This window comes from Lissotriton helveticus, chromosome 10, assembly GCF_964261635.1.
Source record: "Lissotriton helveticus chromosome 10, aLisHel1.1, whole genome shotgun sequence".
Classification (NCBI taxonomy): domain Eukaryota; kingdom Metazoa; phylum Chordata; class Amphibia; order Caudata; family Salamandridae; genus Lissotriton; species Lissotriton helveticus.
This window is the reverse complement of record NC_136071.1, coordinates 658,043,475-658,066,613: the sequence shown is the minus strand read 5'-3', so window position 1 is coordinate 658,066,613 and position 23,139 is coordinate 658,043,475. Positions and strand designations below refer to the sequence as shown.

At 41.2% G+C, this 23,139-nt stretch overlaps 1 protein-coding gene across 4 annotated transcripts in view; it reads right to left on the bottom strand.

Moving 5' to 3' along the window:
- Positions 1-23,139, bottom strand: part of LOC144784434 (myosin-11) — a 264,556-nt gene that overhangs the window by 22,267 nt on the left and 219,150 nt on the right. For all 4 annotated transcript variants that reach the window (XM_078663188.1, XM_078663186.1, XM_078663187.1 and 1 more), the window contains 10 exons: positions 22,481-22,618; positions 19,459-19,582; positions 18,091-18,262; positions 12,777-12,989; positions 10,859-11,003; positions 9,450-9,656; positions 8,642-8,746; positions 8,392-8,544; positions 6,719-6,967; positions 5,615-5,827 (listed from right to left, as the gene is read on the bottom strand). In XM_078663188.1, coding sequence (XP_078519314.1) covers positions 5,615-5,827; positions 6,719-6,967; positions 8,392-8,544; positions 8,642-8,746; positions 9,450-9,656; positions 10,859-11,003; positions 12,777-12,989; positions 18,091-18,262; positions 19,459-19,582; positions 22,481-22,618 — 1,719 coding nt within the window. The remainder of the gene's footprint in view (positions 1-5,614; positions 5,828-6,718; positions 6,968-8,391; positions 8,545-8,641; positions 8,747-9,449; positions 9,657-10,858; positions 11,004-12,776; positions 12,990-18,090; positions 18,263-19,458; positions 19,583-22,480; positions 22,619-23,139) is intronic.

Genomic DNA, 23,139 nt, shown 5'->3' with positions numbered 1-23,139 from the left:
CAGGGGGGTACCATAGGTACCCCCCATGTGAACCCCCCACCCCCCTTTCACCCAGGGGGCCCGCAACGGGCCCCCAAAGTGAAAGTCCGTATGCTTTTCCACAGCGGAAAAGCCGCCGTGGAAAAGCATGTATTCACCACCATCCTAATATGGCTAGCGGTGTCTGATAGACACCGCCAGCCATGTTAGAGCTTTTCCGCCACGGTCGGAAGGCGACCGCGGCGGAAAAGCTGCGGACGGAATTCCAGACCCACCAGCCATCCTAATTTGGCGTTGGGTCTTTGGAGGCTCCGCAGCGGTTTTTCCGCATCCTCCGGGCCGGCGGTGGCTTCCGCCGGCCCGGAGGATGCGGAAAAACCGCAATCATAATCGGCCCCTAAATATGCCATTGCATTATGTAGTTTAATTTATTTTGAGTTTTTACATTCTTCTCAAAATCTTAGAAAAATCTTAAAATCTAGAGCCTTTTTTAGAGTATGGAGGGCAGGAACATCCATCGCAAACGTACACTATAATGCTCTTGTAATGAAGCAGACAGGATATCCGTTATGTTTGAGATGGAGTACCTGTCCACCAACCTATAAATAAGCCCTTTATTCTTTATCAAAACCTCTCAGTACCAAAGGGGGCTACTACTCATACCCCATTCTTGTCGCCTGATACTCCTAACCCTGCCTCGACTCTGTTTGCATGCACGCCCTCCTTGTCCGAAACCCTTCTGCTTGTCTTCTGGTTGCAGTGCTTATTCAGTGTCTATCTGAGAATGACCAGGCACCGTAAAATGCTTTACAGGTAGCCTTTCAGTTTCTCCTAAATAAAACATGCCATTTGTCTGATTCAAGCCAAAGGCTGAGCTATTTTACAGCGTCTAGTCGCTCCTATTCAAGACACTGAAAATACTCTTCTTCCATCTGAAAGGCAGCTAAGTAGAAGCTGAGATTAGACCATTTTTACAGGAGAAACAAATGGCCTATAATAATCACTTATTTCCAGGACACAGTATGGCATTTGTCATACTGTAACAGTCTCTAGTGCTAAACATACTCATAAAACTCAGGAAGAGCCCCACCAGGTAACATGATAAAGGATTTCTAACTACCTCACTGAATAGCAAAGTAAAGCCAGTTATCTTTAACAGCAAATTTATTATAGACATAGGAAATAAACTAACATCATAATTAATTCATTGAAACCATCACATATAATGGCAATTACTATTTTGCCAGTAGTTTAAAAAGGGAGACATTTTTTTTTCCTGTGAAAAGGCAAGACAGAAAACATCCGGACACATACAGACATCAAATCATACAAGGACCTGTTAAACTGCCAATTTGCATCTGGGTTTGCCAGATGCACCGGGACATGGTTGTTGATTGACCAAAATGATAAGTGACCACATGTACCCTTTGACCTTTGGTGGCATGCTCTATTGTCTCACTATCACCCATGAAGAGGCTCCTGTTTGTGCTGAAGGGCAAGCGGAAGTGCATGAAGTGTTAACTACTCAAATGAAAATTAGGATTTTGTAAGCCCTGTTTATTTAATGTGCATTCCACTGTTTTCATGACCCCAAGGCTAAGTGTAGGAAGGGCTTGCTAGTAGTTACAGGAGTAGCAGCTGCTACCTCTGACTGTGCTGAAGTGACAGTCTTACTTTCTGTAGAAAACCATGTACTCCAATAAGTCAACAAAGCAAAATAAACCCACATTCTCTTGCTTCCCTTCTTAGATGGCTTGCACTCCTGGAATCATTTCATTCTCCTGGGCCGTTGCTTTGATTACATGCAGTATTAGATAAGGCAAGAGTCTGGCTCCAAATTCATACACATCAGCACAATATTTTTTTGATATTGGAAAGTTGTAGACAGAGTGCATGTTGCGTTATATGCACTTTAGTTTGTTATAGGTTAATTTAATTCAATATCTAAAGTGTTCATTTAATTCTTAAAATTGACTGTCTTCATGTACTCCTCGAAGGAGGTAGCTGAGAGTGTAAGGACAAGATGGGCTAGAAAAGGCAGAGATAAAAGAGGGATTTCTTAAATCTATGCATAGGAGATGGAGCATAGATTGAAGTTGCGTTAGATCCTCAAATTGATCATCATAATTAGAAGCCTGTTATGTCTCTGTTTAGTGTATAAAAGTTTCATGGAGTTAGGTTATTATATAGTTATGAGGGATGGACTTCAGTGCTGGGACGGTGTACAGACGGGTATTCCTGCCCCAAGTGTCTCAACTATATGTGACACTGGCATCCTGGCTTTTTGTTGGACTAGCTAACAAGCCAATCTAACATGTGCCCTGAGGCATAGGCGTGTTCATGGCAAACGTCCTGGTGTAGAACCTGGTCTGTGATCTGGAGGGGCACACCAAGCGTGCCCTCTTGTGGTGGCATAGAACTATTGTCCAGTCCTGGATTGTTGACATAAAGGGGTGGTGGCAGTGCACTGATTTCTAAGGATTAATAGCCCTTGTAAAATGTCCACTCCAACGTAGCTCTTGCACTGACATCCTATCTGCCTGTCAAATGCATGCCTACCTGTGTATGTCTGCCGCAAAGTGTTGAGTGCATGTGGAACATCCATGACCAGTGGAGCCATTGTGGGTAGCCCCTAGTTTAGCAGCTTCCCCATGCAGTGTAAGTGCATTGACAGCATTTCTGATGTCAACAGGGTGGAGACCCAGACAATTGTGTGAGAGAGATAGGATACAGGAATGCCCATAGAAATTCTACAAGGTCCTTTTAGCAAAGGATTGCTGATTAGATTTTCCTGGGCATTGCTGTTTGGTGGATGGTAGAGGTGCCAAAGGTGGTGACGTCTCTAGGAAAGATCCTCCCTTTTGACCTTGCAAGGTTGCTACTTCAGGAAGGCTGGAGACAGCCAGGTATAGAGTCGTTATATGTGATTGCGCTTATGTTCCAGAAACTGCTACTTGGAGTGGGCATTATCACTACCTGCTTTGACAGCCATCACCTTGCACAGAGGCTGTGCCTGTACCACAACCAGAAAATGACATTTGAAAACACACTCTTCCAAACTCTTGTGCTGTGGATTAATGTCCCCTGTCTGGAAAATGAGTATAAAAGTTGGCCTCCGACGATCCCAGTTCTAGGATGCTTCACTGAACAGGGAAAGGAGTGCTCACAGAGTACTTGAAGTGGTGATATGAGAGCAGGGGATTTGTCTGAATGACGGACAGTTTTCCAGAAGTGAAGGGATGTCACTTGAAGTTTGAACAAATTTGCTGGAAAAGCTGAGGATCTGCTGAGCACCTAGAAGGCTGCCTGCCTGCTCAGAAAGGAAAGGAGTGTGCATGACCCTGCAGGAAGAGAGACTGTCCAAGCATAAAAGCCCAGCAATGTTCCAGGTGTGTGGAACACCAATAACAAGCGTATTGTTACTGTTAGTGCAACCAGCACCGATCAAGACAGGAGAGATCACCCAGTCTCTCTATCCGGTTATATGATGAACTGTTTGATAAAAACCCAAAAACCCTTCATGTGGTCTGGCATATTAGCAGTGTATCCTGTGAGATGAGTGCTGCCTCTTCTCACTTTGTGATGGGACAAAGGGCATTGCCATCATCAATCTGGCACAGAGCATAGCCTCTCAGCCTTGAGGCTGCAACTGCCTAGGACACAGCACCTGACAACCAGGCTAGCCATACTCTGCACCCCAGGGGCTCCAAAGAGGAGTGAGACTGTCCGTGGTCTAATGTCACTTTTAAGGATGCAGGTGATGTGAAACAGACGTGCACTGCCTGGAGCTACTACAGCTGTGTCCTCTGTGAAGAGGTAAGACAGACATGAAAAAAGAGATAGAGACTGTATATCTTGATCAGCAAAGACCCGACAGCTGGTAGCGCCATAACAAGACCAAAGTGAATCATTTTAGATGAAGATCACACAAATGACCTACGGCTTGATCGCTTAGTGAACTTACGCCTGTGCTGTTGTCACAGAGACACTGCTATTCCCTTGAAATAGTCTAGACCAATGCGATACCTGTAGGCATGGGGAAGGGGACCCTAGATGTTTCATGGGACCTAGCGAGAACCCATAGTTGGGAGTTCTGAACCCTGGTTGGCGCATTAACATGTGTAGTATTTTGTTTTGCCGTAACACTAGAGCACTTACCTTTTTTCAACACAAGCATTGGGCTGCACAGTGAATTATTGTGCGCAGAAAGGGTGTACTTGGCACAGTTTGCAGAGCCATAGTAGAAAAGACCCCTGAACACTAAACACTAAACGATCCAAATCAGCAAGATTATGGCGCAGTAGACCATATCGACCCTCTGACCCACTGAACAATGTCTGAAATCCAGTCTTCATTTTCACTGCCTTTGTCGAGTTTCAAATGGATAGAAAATGCTCAGTGCTTATTCTTATTTCTTCAAACATGGATTCAGGGTCATTGGTGTGGCATGGTTTCTCTAGCACTATCCTTATCTTTATTAGCCGAAGGTAGTCAAAGGTTTCCTTGACAGTGCAGTTTTCAGGAGTTGCCTGAGCCACAAATGGTTTGGTTCAGCTCCCAGTTTAGGGAGTACAACTTTCCATAGCATTTGGCCTTGTACTTCATGGAATCTACACCTGCTTTTAATAATTACATTTTGACTGGTGAACTTACTTGGAGCTTACTTGGTGCTTGCTGAACTGATGCCTCTGAAGGGTATATTGTGAGATGTTACTTTCTGAAGATAGCCTTAGGTTTACATCTAGTATGCCTTGAGATTGGTGTACATCATTTTGAATTTAACCCAATCTATGCTTTTGGGCCAGATTTACCATGATCTGATTATTTAGACCTTTTTGCCAATTGCTTTGAAAAAAAAAACCCTATCAATTTCTACTGCATATGCACAACTACAGTTAGCCCTATCAAAAGCAAAGACAATAGCAGTACACCACAGAACACAATCACTCATGGGCAGATTTACAAGCCCCCTGTGCCACCAGTACGTCACTTTTTGTGACGTACTGGTGGCGTATTTCTCTGCCTCATATTTATAAGGACAGGAAAAGCCACCCTGCATGGCTTTTCCTATCCTTGTAAATATGGCCCCTTTACACGCAGCACTTTGCGTGAAAGGGGCGTTCCATGATTGTTGCTGTGGGTATTCCCAAGCAACACCCATGGAACAAGACACATTTCCAGATTTACGAGGAATCGTAAATCTGGAAATGCATGTGAATGCTACGCCTCCCCAGAGGAGGCGTAGGGAGGCGCAACGAGGAGAAATGTTTTCATTTCTCATTGTTTTTTCCTCTTTCAATGGGTGCTGTATTCTATTATTATAGAAGCTCATACCTGTTCACAGACATATATGATTAAAACAACACTTGGAGGACACCTAGCAGTTTTAACACTAAACACATGCATGAAGCATTTTATATTCTAGGGAATCATACTCCTTCTGTTTTGTTCTATTAGAGTGCTTTCTCAATTTACACATAAAGGATATAGAGGTTTTTGTGGGCGTTGTGTTTGCTTTAAATGTGATATTCAATTATGGAATATTACATACAGAACCACACAACAAGAAGGAAGAAAGAAACACGAATAACCAAATTAAAGTGAAATACCAGGTTTCATATTTTAGGAGACTTACATTCTTGCCCACATCATCTTTGGAGCTGACCAGGTCCTCCATCTCAGCCTTCAGCAGTTTGTTGACTCTTTCTAGTTCTTCCTTAGATGCCATTGCCTCCTCCAGTGTTCTGGCCAGGGACAAGGCTTTTGTGTCTTTCTCTCGTGCTTCAGCTTCTGCTCTGTCCCTTTCCTCTGCATACTTGGAAGAAATATTTTTCTCCTCTGCCAGCATCTAGAAAAAAAGCAGACAAGATTTTTCTTAGGAACAATCCAAGGAATATGTATTGGCTACCATTGTACTGCTCTCTCTGCATTATGTTATCAGAAATCTTATGCTATTATAAAAATCATTATTGTATGATACTATATCAAGTATTCCACCTGTGCCTATTTTTGGGGCAAGGCGAAGTGTATCTGGGGAATTAAGAATATAAATTATACACTTACCATGCAACATAGTAGTAGGTCCATGAGGTACATATGACGTTACAGTCATGCAATATATCCCTTGCGGTAAAGCGACCCACAATGAAGATCAGAATTGCAAATTTCTGCAAAGTTAATACTACTGAACTTTGAATGTAGTTTTTATCCGTTTACTTTAGGAAAGGGGTATTTATTGTTATAATATTATAAACAATTCTGCTCAACTACTATATTGTTTTGGCATATATGGAAATTTGACTGTTGTCTCAGTTCCGTCTTTAATTAGATTTTATGCACATGTACGTAACACCATAAGTAACTCCGTAAGGTTTTAAATATACCAAGCTCAGCTAGAATGAAAGCCCTGCGAACAGAATGGCTGTATTTAGATTTTTAATTGGAATGCAGAAAAACCTGCAAATGCGATTGTCTTATACCTCAATTCTTGCAAGAAGGCTTCGGCTTGATTTGTGCCTCAAATATTTATCTTTGATCTTAATACTTGGTAACATATCTGTAAAAGTTTTAAGGTATTATTTTGATGATTTTTTTAATTGTGTTTTAAATTACTGTTTAATACCCATTAAATGTATTATATTTCTTTCATGAACAAATAAACTTAGAAAAAAATTAGATAATACTATTGCTAGAGGGAATCAGATTGTAAAAAAGAGGTACTGGGGATACATTCAGATACCTGATCAAATTTCTTCTGTTTTTTCTCCAGGTTTGACACCATTTGGCGCTGATTATCTAAGTCTACAACCAGATCATCCAGCTCCTGCTGTAATCTGTTCTTGGTCTTTTCCAATTTGTCATAAGCAGCAGCTTTTTCTTCAAACTGCTGGGTGATACCCTCAATATCTTTATGAAGTTTCTTTTTGCCTTCTTCCAAAATTTCCAGTGTGCTGGTGAATTCTTGCAATTTCTTCTTAGAATCTGAGAGCTGAAATTAAAAATAATCGATTTGTTTATTATGCTTGATATTGTAGCGCCATTCACTGTATCTTACATCGATACTGCATTCACTAAGGTTATCTTCAGGGACTAATTTAGCAAAATGAACAAACACAGTAACATTTCCACTTAGAAATAGGTTTGTTTATCGAATGAAATAGCCACATGTAATAATTTCAGTAAAACATGTCTACTTCTTCATCTAAAGAACAGTAATTTAAAGCTCACTTAATTGATAATGACAGAGAATATTGGTAAATGATGTTGGCATTCAGCCCTAGGTATCCCTATTTTCAAGGCACAATTTTTTATTAATTATTAGAGACGGTTTGTTTCCTAAGAAGAACATTTGTTTACAGGTTTTGGTTAAACTCCCGAATAAAACTATCTTACTTTTGCCAGAAACACTGAGCTATGCATAAAATGATGAAATATTCTTATTAAAAACCCACGAAGGTCTTTTTGTCGAACACGCCATGCTAAGATGCATATTAGTAATACTGGAAAAAAGAGCCAATGATGTGCTGTTTGGCACAAGCAAAGCTCCAAAGTAAAGCATGGCACCAGTAAATATGAAGGAAGTGAAACTGCAACTAGTCAGAGACAGCACATATGAGAAATCTCACGCAATTACACAGAAGCACGAAAAGGCGCACAATCTCCACATAAAACCTACACAAACTTACAAATATTTCTTAATCTCAAAAATCTTTCTTGTCTCATTTAACGAGTATGGGTTAACACTGTCCTTTTATGACAAGTGGAGGTGATGGCCCACAGTATAAATTAATCTTTCAGGATTTATTGACATTTTGCTAATAATTTGTGCAAATGTAATTAAACATTTTGTACTTCTTTACGACTTGTTTTTCCATTCAACGTGTCTTTGTTGTTGAAAACAGAAACAAATGCACACCACTGCCCATGACCAGTCTCTGCCCTTTCATAATATTGATAAATGAACTAAACCCTCAACGGTCTTTTCAGTGCATAACACATAACACTGTGACAGAGTAAAGAGATGATGTGCTGTTTTAAAATCCTATGTTTGTAAACTAATCTCAAAGCTTTTCCCAACTGTATGTCAATTTCCAATTTTAAAAAGTGCTTTCATGCAATATTAATGAGGAAAGATGAGTAAAGTGTACTGTATGGTAATCAGCCAGAGAACATCTATTGTTATAACACTATAATATTATATTATTATTATAATGGAAAATGAGAACTTCCTGAGAACCGGACCATTATTGCATTGTCAAAGGTAATATAGTTATACGACTGAAACAAGTCAACGATTTTGACAGTGATTGTAAAATACTACAGTACTGGGTATTATTGTGTCTAACAATTTGTTAGACTTTTCTACAATCTAGATTTAAGAAACTCAAATAAAACTAAAAAAAGCTTCAGTACCTGAATGTTCAAGGTTGAGATGTGTCTCTCCAAGTTCTGTTTGGCTTCGACTTCTTCATCTAACTGATCTTGCAAGCTGTTCTTCTCATCTTCCAGCTGACGCAGCTTAGTTGCAACGTTCAACTTTTGCCTTGTCTCTTCCTGAAGCAACTCCTGAAAATAGACAGATTTGGCATCAGCATTTTTATATTTATGTTTTGATGCAGTCTGAAGATTTATCGATGAGGGAAGTGATTTGGGGACAGCCTACTTGAGTGTCCTGAAGCTGAGATCCTAAGCCTGAGACATCCTTTGCCAGTTTAATTGCCTTGCTTTCCGACTCGTTGAGCAGCACAGTCACAGATTCAACCTCCACCTGACGACAAATGACAGGAAATAAGTTAAAACATTTAGCTTGTTGTGTTTAACATTTACTCACATATTACAATGAACATTAATTCTAGCTAGAACATCAGTTTGCTTTCTTCTCAGTCTAATTTTTAACCAGGCACAGTTAAGGGTCTAAGGTATGTAAGACTGGAATCTTTCTGCACAGATAATAACCAGTGGTTGGATATGGTTCCAGAGACACACAAAACTGGTCTATTTTGTTTTACTGAAAGGCCACATATTTGTACTGAATAGCAGACACTGTTATGAACAACAAAGTAATACTTCAAAAATCAAAATAATAAACCAAAAAGGGGGTACTCATAGGACCGGCATTCAGACCATGGTATCTGTTCTCTGTTCAATAATTATATTTTGAACTCCCAGACTTATAAAATTATTTTTCAACATTGTAACTACTTCAGTATATGGCAATAAACCATAACAATGCTTTATTTAAAAAAAGTGCTATTCAGTTTCTCGTTTGTAAATAAATTAATGGGTCAGTGAATCACATCTGGATTACAGTCATTAATTCACTTTAATTTACTATATTTGCTGTTGGTAGCTGCTACTTTGTGTGCCTAAAAGAGGGGACATATGGGTATGCTATGTAACTAAATCTTACAAGTGGATCAAGGGGATCTTTACACATTTTGTAGAGGTCAAACGATAAAATTGATTTTTACCTGCAGCTTGTGTGTTTTCTCAGTCAGTTCATTTCGCACTCGCTCTCCTTCTGTGTATTTGGATTGGAGTTCCTGCAGTTGGACTTCAAGTTTCTTCTTCTTGTGCTCTACCTCCTGTTTTGTCTGATTGAGGGACCTGACCTCAATGGTTAGATCTGAGTTATCTTTTTCCAAGGTCTGTTTGCTTTTTTCTAAGTTTACACGGACCTAGACAAGGAGAAAGAGAATATTTGTAATAAGCAAAGTATTGCACACACATAATACATAAGGCAGCTTGTGTGTCTTGTTTTCCCTGTCAAAACAATAGAGGCATTGCATTTAATCATTAAAGACTAAACTCTGATTCCAGAAATGTGCCTATTTTTCCTTTGTGTATGGATGATGTCTGCAAACCAACATAGGGCAGGTTTCTTGCAAAACATGACTAGTGAGTTCTAAAAATAGAACGTTTGAGCTGCTGTAATATGTCTGTTCCCTGGGCCCAATTCACTAAGCAAAGTGAACTACTGCCGGCACAGGTCTAAAACTTCACTTGAAAGAGCTTTCACACTTTGTACCATTCACAAAACAGGTGTAATAGCAAGCCTGGAAAGTTATGTATATTCCCCGTGCAGAAATGTATATAGTGTGCACTTCCACACAGTGGGGATTTTCACTGTATGTGGGGAAAACAATTTTCTCTGTGAAGAAAGCCCTGCACCACCACTAAATACTAGTGTGATCCATTACCCTTCCCTTACCGGAAGGGGAATTACTCCAGTGGTTGAGTGGAGTAAAATTCGGACAATTTCCAAGTAGTGAAGGGGCAGGATCAGAGTTGTGAATTCAAGCAAAGGTATATATTTGTATGGCCGTGCACACACTTACAAGGTAAACTACACAATGTGACAACCACATTCTACACCTTCCGCTTTGGATTTCCTAAATCAATTTATCCCTTCCAGGGATCCTTTTGCAAATTTGTAGCAGGCGTAAATGGAAGCCTTTTCAAGTGTAAATGTATGCTCATGTGCAAAATAATCTTTGTGAGTAGAGCTCATTGCTCAGTTTTTTTCATCAGTTGTATCTATGTCTGATTGCCAATATTTTCATTATGCTTATCTGTAACATGTATAAAAAGTAAACACAAATACCTCATAGGAAAATAAGTAATGCACTTAACTGGAAACTCAAGGATACGAGTAATACTTGAACATGAATGCTTATACACAGCGTTAGGAAAAGCCAGACAACGGTGCCATCAAAGAACTTCAGTAACAAGAAGGATGTAAAACCAGCTTGTGCACAAGAAGCAGACAGCAAAGAGACACTAGCTTCTAGAATAGGGTCAATATAGAGCACAGTAGAGCCAGGAGAAAAGAGGTGGGGTAGTGAGTGTCCAAGATATGTCTTGACTTGGTGGACATTACCCGTTTAACTTGCTCTAGCTGCTCGGACAACTCCTCCACAGCCTGGGTATGTTTCTGTCTCATCTCCTGGACCTGAGCTTCATGGACCCGGGTTTCCTCCTCCAATGCCCTCTTCAGCACAGTGACTTCTTGTTCCCTCTTGGTTCTGAAATGAAATGGAAGCAGCACTCCTAAAGGGTTTGCCAGACATTGTACTTTTGAAAGCAGAATTAGGTCAATAAGGTTTTACCCATCCTTTCCCTGAAGGAGAACCTGCAAATGATTATTTGTTGGCAGTGTTTCTCGTATGATTCCCACGGCAGTAAGAAGGGATACATTGCTTGTGTTTCGCTAAAGATTATCGATGGGATTTATGTAAATAATGTCTAAAGAATGGGCAAACGCAAACAACTTAACTTGCTGTAACTTCTGTTAGTTGTACAGTTACAATATTACAGCTATTTTGGCAGGAAAACATGAGTAGCAACTACCTGCATTCTGCTTATTTGACCATTTGTTGTATTACCACAGATCCATCTTTATTCACAGCTCTGGCTTTGACCTGTTGCTGGTATTCCTCCACTCCCTACGTCGCTACATGTATTTAAGTTCTCTTTCTGAAGTTGTAATTCACCCCTGCTGATAAACAGTTCCATTTAGAGAAAAACCTTCTTGAATTACTTCTGAGTCTTCGTCCACAATATCTCTCAACGTTTTGTTCAAGAAAGATGAATCATCTGTTCTTATTTACAAGCATTCATGACATTCATGCCAAACCTGTGCATAATCTCTGAGTTTAAATGTGTGAGCCAGAAATAAAACACAAAACCAACACTTCGATGATGGCTGCAGTAGTCATGATATACCACTACCTCCTGCCATCATTAGCTGAGTTTTTCAACTAGGGCAGTGTCAGGCAGGAGAACCTCAGTAGGTGATTAGGAAACAATATCTAGGTGAAAGCTACATTGCAAAGCGCACAGAATTACTGTTAAACCATTTATCTTTAACAGTAACTGTATAGGTGAAGTCATTTCAGCTTTTCTGCTGCTGTTCCACATATTAGATATGAAATTGATGCCATCATATCTCCTCCATCCCTCCTTCTGTCCTTTAGAGGACATCACTCTAGTTTATGGTATATTTCTTCTTCGGATTGATGGTGCAAACTTTGCACCTTATTGGTACCTCCCTATGGATGGTTTATGTCCTATTTTCATTCTTCTGAATATGTGAACTGTAAGGCTGGAAATACTCCAGGTAAGGCCTCAGCAATGAGTTGTACTGCAATAACACAATTTCTTGTTTACTTATACACAATTCTTTGCTTGTGGACTTGAGCCAGGGCTTCTATTGTAGGTCCATAAGGGCTGGCTCCATGCCGATTTTCAGAATATTTGTGAAACATAAATGTGCATACAATAAGTCTAAATGGGAAGATTATACACAATTAATATCCTCAAAATCTGGTATGGACCTGGACCTCCTAGACTTATGCTAGCCAACATTCACGTGCCTGCCCCTCCTTGTTGTCTCCTCATGCACAGTGTTGGGGATCTTCGAGTTGTTTGGATACGGAATCCCAGAGACCATTTTCTTTCTTGATGGCTTCAAATATCCACTACTCTCCATCCTGTGCAACTTCCAAAAGGATTCCCAAATCCAAATGAATGACTTTCCCTCTACATGAAATGAAGCTAAATATTCATGTCTCTAGAGTATACTTAGTTTTATTAAATCTCAAATCATTTGGAGCACACCTTCTGGGGAATAATTAGATTTGTAGATCTTAGCTCCAAGAAGCAAAGCATAATATTCAACACTCTATAGCAACACCAAAAAGTATATGGAGAAAGGGGGTAGGAAACAGTGTCAATGTAAGGAATCAGAGGAAAGATTTTTGTAGCTCAATATCCGTATCAGAACCATCTAGACTTACCTGAGTTCTTGTTGAGTTGCTGTGCTGTCTAATGTGTCTTCGAGTTCTGTTTTCAGGGCCTCCAGCTCCTCTCCCAGGTCTCGCTTCATTTTCTCTGCCTTGTTTCTTGCAGATCTTTCTGATTCCAGGTCCTCTTGAAGATCAGAGATATGGCCTTCCAATTCACGTATTTTCTTTAGGGCATTGTTTTTCTGAGCAAGTTCATCTTCAAGCCTTCAAAAACATACAATGGTGCAGTTTTGAAATAGACAGCCACAGTGTCCTTGATTGAGTGAACAAGTTGTTACAATTGGTTCTTAGCAAAATGTTAATTGCTGTACGAATTTTGCCAATTTATTCAGTTCATGATAGTTTGTTTGTAATGTTAGGAATAGTTAAGGTACTACATTCAACTGTGTACCTTGGATTACTTTACTATTATTGAACTCTTGAGAGTTCAATACATTCTCCAGGCTAACCGGCCAGGTGGGAAGACTGGGGGGGGGAGTTGCTGCCATCATTGCCCACCCGCACATCTTCACCTCCCTAACAATTCCCCTCACTCCTTTGGCTGACATCCTTGCAGTCACATTGCACTCTAAATATTTCCCGCTGGCATGTGTTCTCTGCTACCGGCCACCTAACCCCTCCTCAAACTGTGTTCAATTCTTCAGCAACCTGGTTGGAGAGCTGGTGGTCAACCATGCCAAGCTCCTCATCATAGGTGATTTCAATTACTGGCCACACAACCCACTCGGGAACCCCTGCTCCAAACAATTTACGGACTTACTCACTGGGCTAAACTTTTCAGAACACATCAAAGTGGCCACCCACATTAAAGGGCATACTTTGGACCAGGCCTGGAGTCTAAATCTGGACATTCTCGACCTCCGAGTATCCCCCTGTGCCTGGTCTGACCACTATTTTGTCTCACTTTCCATCAGTCTTCCGATCGCCACCGTAACACACACAGCCGCTCCCACCATGGTCAGAAATCGGAAGCATGTAGACATTCCTTCCATCTGTACGAACCTCACTTCCACACTTCCCACTTTTCCTGACCTCTTGGACCCTCAATGCTCACCTCACGCGCAGGCTGAAGCTCTCGCCTCCTGGATGACCCAGGCGAGAGACAATTTTGCCCCAACTCTGGTTTACTAAAGACCTTAGGGGCAGGAAGCTCGCTCTGCGCCAATTGGAGCGCAAGTGTAGGCTTCACTACTGCCCTCCCAAAAAAACACCGTACTTAAAAGCCCTACAGGAGTACAAAGTGGCCATCGTGACGGCTAAACCCACACACTTCTCTGCGAAGATACTTAGCTCCAGCTGCAAATCGAAAACCATTTTTTCCATCTTGGATGAGCTGGTAAAACCTGTCACTGCAAAATCCCCCATCGCAATTCCTCTGCGACTCCCTCAATAGCTACTTTAAATCATAACAATCAAAACTAGTATCCCCACTGCTGTTACCATATCACATTCCACTGCAGCCCCCCCCCCCCAATCCCGTTCATTATCTCACGTTCCCCACACTTACGGAAGACACCTTCTTTTCTCTTCTAGGGAAAATTAAGTCGGGCTCCCCCCAGGATAGTTGTCCTCCCCACATCAGTCGTGATATCTACCGCAATATTCCCACGCCCACTCTCTCTTTTAATTAACTCCCTTTCCTCAGGGGTGGTCCCCCTCCCTTTCAAAACAGCTGTGGTCTCACCCATCCTAAAAAAACCTGGAGCAGATCCCGGCACCCTTTCCAATTTCCGCCCAATTTCCCTCCTCCCCTATTTGGGCAAAGTCCTGGAAGCCTATGTAGTCAACTGTCTGAGCACCTTCATTGAATCTACCCACTTCCTTGACCCTCATCAGGCTGGCTTTAGGCCTCAGCACTCCACTGAATCTATCGCCCTGGCCGTCCATGAGGAGTTAAGAAAGGGGGCAGACCAGAACATCTCCTAGGCTTTGGTGCTCCTGGATCTGTCGGCGGCGTTCGACACTGTAGATCACACCATCCTACTCGAACGTGTCGAGCACGCCGGCATCCGGGGGCTACCACTGAAGTGGATTACCTCTTTTCTTCAGGATCGTGCTCAGGCAGTCTCCCTCCCACCTTTCTCCTCAGTGGGAAAGCATCTCGCCTGTGGAGTCCCGCAGGGCTCCTCACTCTCACCACTTCTCTTTATTCTTTATATTCGTCCCCTCATCTCGGAGCTTCAACAAAAATCTGTTCAGCTCATCTTTAGCATCGACCCGTCCCCATCCTCCATACAAAACGTCCACTCTGTCATGAACTTCATTAGATCCTGGATGAACCTCAATCAGCTCAAACTCAATCCCGATAAAACTGAGCTAGGTCTCACTGGTCCCCATGGCAACACTTGGAATTCTTCTTTCTGGCCACTCTCACTTGGCCCCTTTCCTTCCCCTGTTGACACTGTTAGGAGCCTTGGCATCACCATTTGCAAGGACCTCTCTATGAGGGTGCAAATTAACTCAGTTGTATCCACCTGCGCCGTATCCGCAAAATTAGCAGACTTCTCTCTCACGATGCTCTTGTACAGGTCACCCTGGGGCTCGTTATTTCCCGCATTGACTATGCGAAGTCCCTATATGTGGGCATACCAGCATATCAATCACAACGTTGCCAACTCATCCAGAATCAGGCAGCCAGGTTGGTCTATGGTCTGCCAAGATCCACCCACACCAAGCCTCTTTTAAAGAACCTTCATTGGCTCCCAGTTGCCCAGCGCAGCCTCTTCAAACTCGGCTGCCTGATTCACAAAGCTCTTTCCTCCCAGGGACCTTCTTTCATTTCTTCCCTCTTGCATCGATACGCTCCCCAGCGTGCTCTCCGCTCCTCCAACCACAATCTTCTCATCCCCTGCTCCTTCAGGCGTAAAAAACATGGAGGCCTGCGATTCTACACCAAGGTCCCTCTCTTTTGGAACTCCCTTCCCCCCGCACTCCGCCTCCTCCCTTCCTACGCCCACTTTAGAAAATCTCTGAAAACTTGGCTCTTCTTGTTGGCCCACAACTAGTTCACCTGATCTGTACTGTACAGCCCTCCCACCCCAGCGCCAAGAAACCGTAGGTGTACGCGCGCTTTACAAGTCCCATTTATCATATCATATCATATCAGAGCCCTACCACCCCACACGGTAGGAACTTGCTTGTCATAAATATATTGTTAATGATCTCTGATCGTAACCCAGGTCTCCCACCCTCTGTCCACTGCTCTCTTGCTCCCCAGCAGAGTTCAGCCAAACAAGTATGTAAGCCTACATAAATACATTATATAACCTTCTGCCCCCTTTTGAGTCTTACACAAACTACCACTATAAAAGTAAATCTGTTTTTAAGAAGACCAGAATGAGAATGCAACACATTAGCTAGTTAGAGCACCACCACCTGAATGCATTAACTGTTAACTTATTGTAGACACTACCAAAGTAAAAGCTTTGAAGGAATAAATGCTTCCTCAGGAAAATGTAACTATTACAGGTATAACTGTAATTAAAGATTGCCATGAAAAATACCCAAAATCAGTGTTAGGCAGCACTCCTACTTATAAATAAAAATTCCAAGCCCACACATTACAGTGTTGCTCACTACAAGAAACGTTGAGGAGGAGCTCATCGTTAGAGAACTTAGTTTATCTGGCACATTCAGGTCTTATACATGTGTCCTTTAATAAAGATGTTAAATAGGAGATTAACTCCAAAAGTTATTCTGTTTTTAGATGAAGGCTTACATCCTTTTGTTGACCTTATTTTCTTTTACTTCCATAAACCCTTGTGGCTTATTCTTTCTCAATTTTATTTTATCCCAGTACATTGAATGGACAAGTGCATCAGTGATCCACGCCATTCTTAAGGCAAGTGTGAAAGACATATGAAGGTATAGTGGATATAGCCTGCAACGTTAAATAAAGAATTGTATATTTTCTGTGAATTTGGGAGTAAATTTAGATACAAGACGAAATATGTACTTTCACATTGTTAAGATGCAATTTATATTTGAATTAACTCAAAGATTGACTGGCATCATAACGTCAAATTTCATATGACTGATTGTATATTGATAATATCTAACAATGAATTAAAATATCTTTAAAAAAATTACCTTGTTGCAGAACTGATGTGTTTTAAAACCAGAAATGTGATGCTCAAGGTATGAACACATATGGCGTAAGGTTCATAATTTTTTGTAGGTATTTATTTCTCCTTTCAATTAAAAAATGCAGTACTAAAAATATAATTGTATAAGAATGTATATGAACGTAACTATAGATTAATTTTATCAACGAACTTCGATGGATAAATCTTCATCTGGTGTATTTTTTTTATCAAATTTGACATCTATTAACATTTAAGTCTTCACTATTTCAGGTTTATGTTTTCTTTTTGCCGTAAAGTACATAAGCAAACACCTTTTACAGGTCAAGCATGTGCGGGTGTTGTAATGTTTTTCACACAGCAGAATTGTTGGGCCTTACCAGATTACCCCTGCCTTGGGCAGTGCTTAATTTAAGCCAGTGGTTTCTGGTGCTCGACAACCACACTTATTTGTAGACACTGGCACTTATGACAGCTGCAACATGGTGGCACTGTTTGTCATAATTAGAATAGAGCACAATACCAGTTGTTTATTATTTAAAAACACATACAAAAATTATGCCTAAGTCATTCTTACAGCTTTCGGGACCTGGAATAGTCTTAATTGTCACACTTGTAGGAATGTGAGGATTAGTAGTTGATTTGGTACCATCATTGGCAGCGCTGGCCGGGACAATGGATGATGCAAGTAGTAGTGGCCTCCTGACGTGGGCCCTGTCATTTATTTTTTTTACAAATAAAGCAATGGGCTTGGGGTCTCTACACCATCATTCCCTGCCACTCATCTACAATGGACACAGGAGATTTTGTGGGTTGTCTTCGTTACACTTTCTGTCCCCAAAAATACGTTTAATCATAATAATAGCAGTGCCAAACAAAGGAAAGACGCTTCTTTTATTGGCTGGCTGTGATCCAAGCTATTAATCTGCATCACCTTATTGGGTTCTGTTGACCATGTCAATGCCTCTTTTCAAATGTACCATCTGTTAAAGTCCTCATTTCCATGTACATCTTGGAAGGAAAATAAATCTTCTGCTTTACTGATCACACTACAACCCTACACAGTCAGATCAAAAATGTCAGATACATTTTTTTTTAAACTCTGTACCATGCCTGCCTAGAACCCTAAGGTGATATTTACCAGGCAACTGCAGGGTGTTGTTAAATAACAGCCAAAGAGAAGATAAAGGACCATGATCCCCTTTGGCCACACAAACCCATACCTAGTAAGAGCCGCCTGCAACTCTTCCTCTTTTTTGGCAAGTTGTATCTTGAGTTCAGCAATCTGGGCCTGCAGGTCGGAAATTTGCTCATGGAGATCGCTGGAGTCTCCTTCCAGCTTCCTCTTAACTTTCTCAAGTTCTTGCCGGGATTTTTCTTCTTTCTTTAAGCGAACTGAAAGAAAAACCTCTCTTTAGAAAATGATAAATACCAGGAACATAACAAAGCAATGTGTGTTAGCTAGAAGATTATAATGAAACAGATATCCACTGGGGAAATTGGTCATATCTGCTTTGTAAAGCTAGATATTTAAATAAAAGATATGTGAAGATTTACAGTTTGCTTACATTTCTTCTCGGGTACCCTAATTCACAAAATACAGGTGAGCACAGCACATCTCTGGGCTAGAAACATAACACTTTAAAACAATGGAAGGGTGCAATGAGCCTGGATGTGTGCCAATCTTGTCCCAAGCTGATAACAACATTGACCTTGTTGACCTTGTACCGTCAAACATTTGCTGCCACCTCACTACTCCTGCGATATTTTTAGACTTTGAAAATCCCCCCAGGCACAACGCCTCTCCTTCACAATACCTCCTTTACAGTACCTGCATATTTCTCCACACTCACCAGCACACATTAACACAAACACCATCTTTGCATTGTATCACTGCACACCACACATTTCCAAAAAGCATACTTCTTTATCCTCCCCATCTTGCCAATATTTTTGATTCATGCATCTACGTGTTCATCTAATCTTTGAGTGCTAAATTCTCACCATCGCTATATTCATAATAATTCTCACCATGATATTTCCAGAATACTAGTGTATCTCTAGGTGTCTGCTCAGAGGTTTCTACATTCATCTGCAGTTATCATGTCCCTATACCTGTCACCTCTCAGTACCAGCCATATCTCCTCAAAGGCCACATCTTGGAATAAAACAAGTAGTTAGAGATCAAGCTTTATGGTGAACAACTCTCTGCACTAGCTAGATTGCAAAATTTCACAACCCTGCACTCGCTAAATGTCTGAACTTCTTCATAATCACTAATTGAATTTTTCTTGGTACACAAAGTGATTATACTTTATCATTAGAGTGCAGGAATGTCTTTTTCTGAGTCAAGACATTTTGAAGTGTAATTTTGTACTACCATTGTTCAAATTGACTCCTCAAACAACTATTCTAAACTATGATCTTTTTCTTTATGATAGATAGGAAGTGTTGTGGGCAGGGGGATAAAAGAACTCCGTGGCTGTAAAAGTTACTCATTCAGCACCCATAAAGCCCTTAACTAAAATCTCATCTGTCAATTTCACCTCCTACTACAAGCACTGATGTAAAGTAGATATGAGAATGTGTACCTTCCAGTTCTGATATCATGGATTCATGCTTATTTTTCAGTTTTGTGAGGTTCTTTGCTTTTTCTTCCTCTTCTGTAAGATTTGTTGTTAGATCACTCACTCGATCTTCAAGGAGTTTCCTTTCCTGATTCATAATTTAAAAATATTTGGTCAGATTTTTCAGCTTGTCGGTCCGAGAAGAAAAAACAATTAGATTAGATATCCTAACCCTGATAATATTTAGTGCACAATGGATGCAAGCTAAAGGTCCACCTGAATGTTTGCAAAGCATTTTTTCTGCTTCCATGCCTCATAGGCATGTTTTGTGAAACAAAGCAAATTCAGTGTTAGACACCAGTCCTCTGGACGTAGTGAAAATGTAAAAGGAAACTAGAGGGGAAAACACTGCATTATTCCAAAAACTAAATTAAGGAGAAAAAGATGTGCTAATTTATGACGATAATCTTACCCCTCCGGTGCCCTGAGGATAGGCTTACTTCCTAATATTTTTGGAGGGAGGACATGAGAACAGTGCTATTTTTTATTGTCTTGTAAATAAGGACCAACCTCTCTTTTCTGGTGGTTGTAAGTGGAATATGGAATCTCTCTTCCATCCACGTCCAGGGTCCTCGAGAATCACTGACAGATGTATGTCAGAATATCCCTGGAAATATCTTCTCACATAAATATGGCAGCTTAAATGGTGTTTACAAAAACATTGTCCCAGTGAGTATAGCTTGTCTGTTGTTAACTCCAATAGGGCTATAGGTTTGTAAAGGATATTTAGGACACAATGTTTATGTTAGACGATATTCTGATCACGATATCCCAGTACGATAGATCACAGATACAAGCTTGGAGAATCCATATGTGACCTGATGTCACTACTAATGTAAGTCACAAATGAGAACCTCTGAATAGAGTTTCAATCTGTAATCTGCGTCCTCTGCTGAGGTCTAAAGCGGTACAAAGGGGGTGGTGATGGACAGAGCATCTGAATCAATCAAACCCTCACACCCAGTCAAAAGATCTGGGTTTAATCCATCACCGTTCTTTAGCCCACTCTGCCACCCCATTTCAGACATGGCTATATGCAAATCAGTCGGACCCTGTGCCTCATGGGAACAGTCCAGCCCGAACTGCCAAGCCATGTCTTCCCTGGACCGGAAACAAGCTTCCGAGGACCGGTTTCTGGCATTCCAGCCGTCTTCAGCCCGGCTTGCTTGAATCCAGTGGCAAAGTGTGCAAGGGACTCACGTCTGAGCATACCCTGCCACACTTATGGCGGCCAAAAGCGGTACAAAAGGGGGCCACTGGATTCAAGATAGCCTGGCTGATGAGGATTATGAATCCGAAACCGGTCCCAGGATGCTTGTTTCCGGTCCATGGAAGACATGGCTTGGCAGTTCGGGCTGGACTGTTCCCACAAGGCACAGGGTCAGACTGATTTGCATATAGCCATGTCTGAAATGGGGTGGCTGAGTGGGCTAAAGAATGGTGATGGATTAAACCCAGATCAGTTGACTGGGGGTGAGTGTTTGATTTGCTCAAACGCTCCGTCCATTATCCCCTTTTGTATCGCTCTGCTGAGGTCTGGCAGGTGGGGTCAGTTGAGGTGGGCTGAAAGTGTTTATCACAGCCCCCAGCTTCCACCTTATCGCCCCGCATCCCAACCATTCGCATTTTTGCTGGGGAGGATGGTATACTAACATAACCTACCTCCCCTGATATAAAGCGGATGATTATAAGAATAGAGCTAGAAAGAGTGGAGCTGGAAGCAAATAGCATCCTCAGGCTTTAGGCGTAACAACCTTGGTTCACATGGATATCATTTATTTGGACTCTGTATGCTTTATTCCATAAATGTATCTTTTTAGTTGATTTTCCCTCTCTACATCTGTTAGATATTCCTTTTTGAGTAAAAGTATTACTGCAACTTCACTCCCAAAGTGGAAAACTACATATTTCAAAATGCACTTTGCAGTTTATTAAATGGCATGTAATTATAACACAGCTGATTATTTCAGCACCATAGAGGTAGCTAAGGCAGATTTACTAAGCACAGGTCGCAAAACAGTTATTGTTTTTTCATATCAATAAGTTTGCGAATTGGGCTTCTTTTTGTGATACTAATCAGTCCCCCTGCAAAACGCACATTTACAGTAGATCACAAAACCTCCTCACTCGTTAATTTGTGAACACCTGCAAACTCCTGCAAAGGCAGGGAAGGAGGCCTGTGATTGACAGCAGACCTTCACCCCACCTTTTACATTCCTTACATGTGAAAGTTTGTATACGTGTAGGGGATGACATCGGGGAGAGTTCAGTTGTCGTGTGGAACAACGACTGCTTCACCCAAATTCACAAAGTAGAAGCTGCCTCATGGGAGATGTGGGGTGTGGGGGGCATTGGCTATCACCCCAATTGGTTATTAGTATCAATTCAAAGATGTGCACCTATAACTGTGGTCACAAGCAATTGATACATATCTTCCCAAATCGCAAAGAAATGGAGAACTCCTCTTTACTACTTCCCACTCTTTGCAAATGAGTAGTCAAAGGCACTTTTGACTCAAAGCGTATCTGTAGTTCATTGCGACTTCTGATTTTGTGGTCAATAAGTCGGTGATTTTGGAAACTGCAGTTTTTGTAACACCAAAATTTCTTTGTGCAACTCAGTTGCATAAAAAAGTGTACAGGGTCAATTGCAGCAACTGACCCTACACACTGTTTTGTGCAAATGGATCATGTTGGAGAATTTAATTACTAATACTAATTTAACGCAACATTTGACAGTTATATGGAAAGTAAATACAGTTAGTATTAAAGTTTGTTCAGCAATTATATCAGCTGCCGGGGGGTTTTATTAGCTTTGTGTTTCTAGTCATTTGAGAGGTTTCTAACATTCCTATTGACAATACTTGTTTTGGGGACTAGTAATACAGCTTCTACAATTCCATGCTGTCTTTAAAATGTTCATTTTCTGACACAATTGTTTATCCCCTTAGGAAGAGCCCCCAAAAGAAAAAAACAGACGTTCTCACCTTTACCAGCTTGTTGTTCTGATCATCCATTACCAGTATATCATCCTCCATTTTCTTTATTTTAGCCTCTGCTGTTACCTTCTCCAGTTGTAATTTCTGCCTTGCAGCTTCTTCTTCTTCAAGTTGTTCCTCAAGATCCTTTTAGAAAGGAAACAGATTGTATCAGCGAACAATGACAATCAGAGGCCACTGAACAATCGCAATCGGTTATGGGTGCAGACATAGGCCTCCATTTTACAAGTGATTGTAGTCTGGTAATCCCCAAATCTTGCATTACATATATTGGTGGTGTTGGTAATTCTGTGATGCAGTCTTATCAGAGGTGCATGAGGTATCCCTTATAGGTCCCCTATGGAGGGGGGAGCTCAGTGTTACCAATTTCTGGCTGACATTACATAATTCTAGGCCATTTTCCTGGGATTTGCCCCCAGAAATGAATGCTCCGTTTCTGCCACAGCTGCTACTAAGCAGTCAATTAAAATGAACGTCTTATGTCTTCTCTTACAACTGTGCTAGATAGTCACAGTTACCTTGCTCAGCACATGAGGCTACTAGGTGTTGCGGCCTTTTGAACATACATTCAAGTTCAAAGTCTGTTGCCTCTTACACAACTGCCTCTTCAGAAAAACACCTATCTACGAATATAAGCGCAAAGAGAA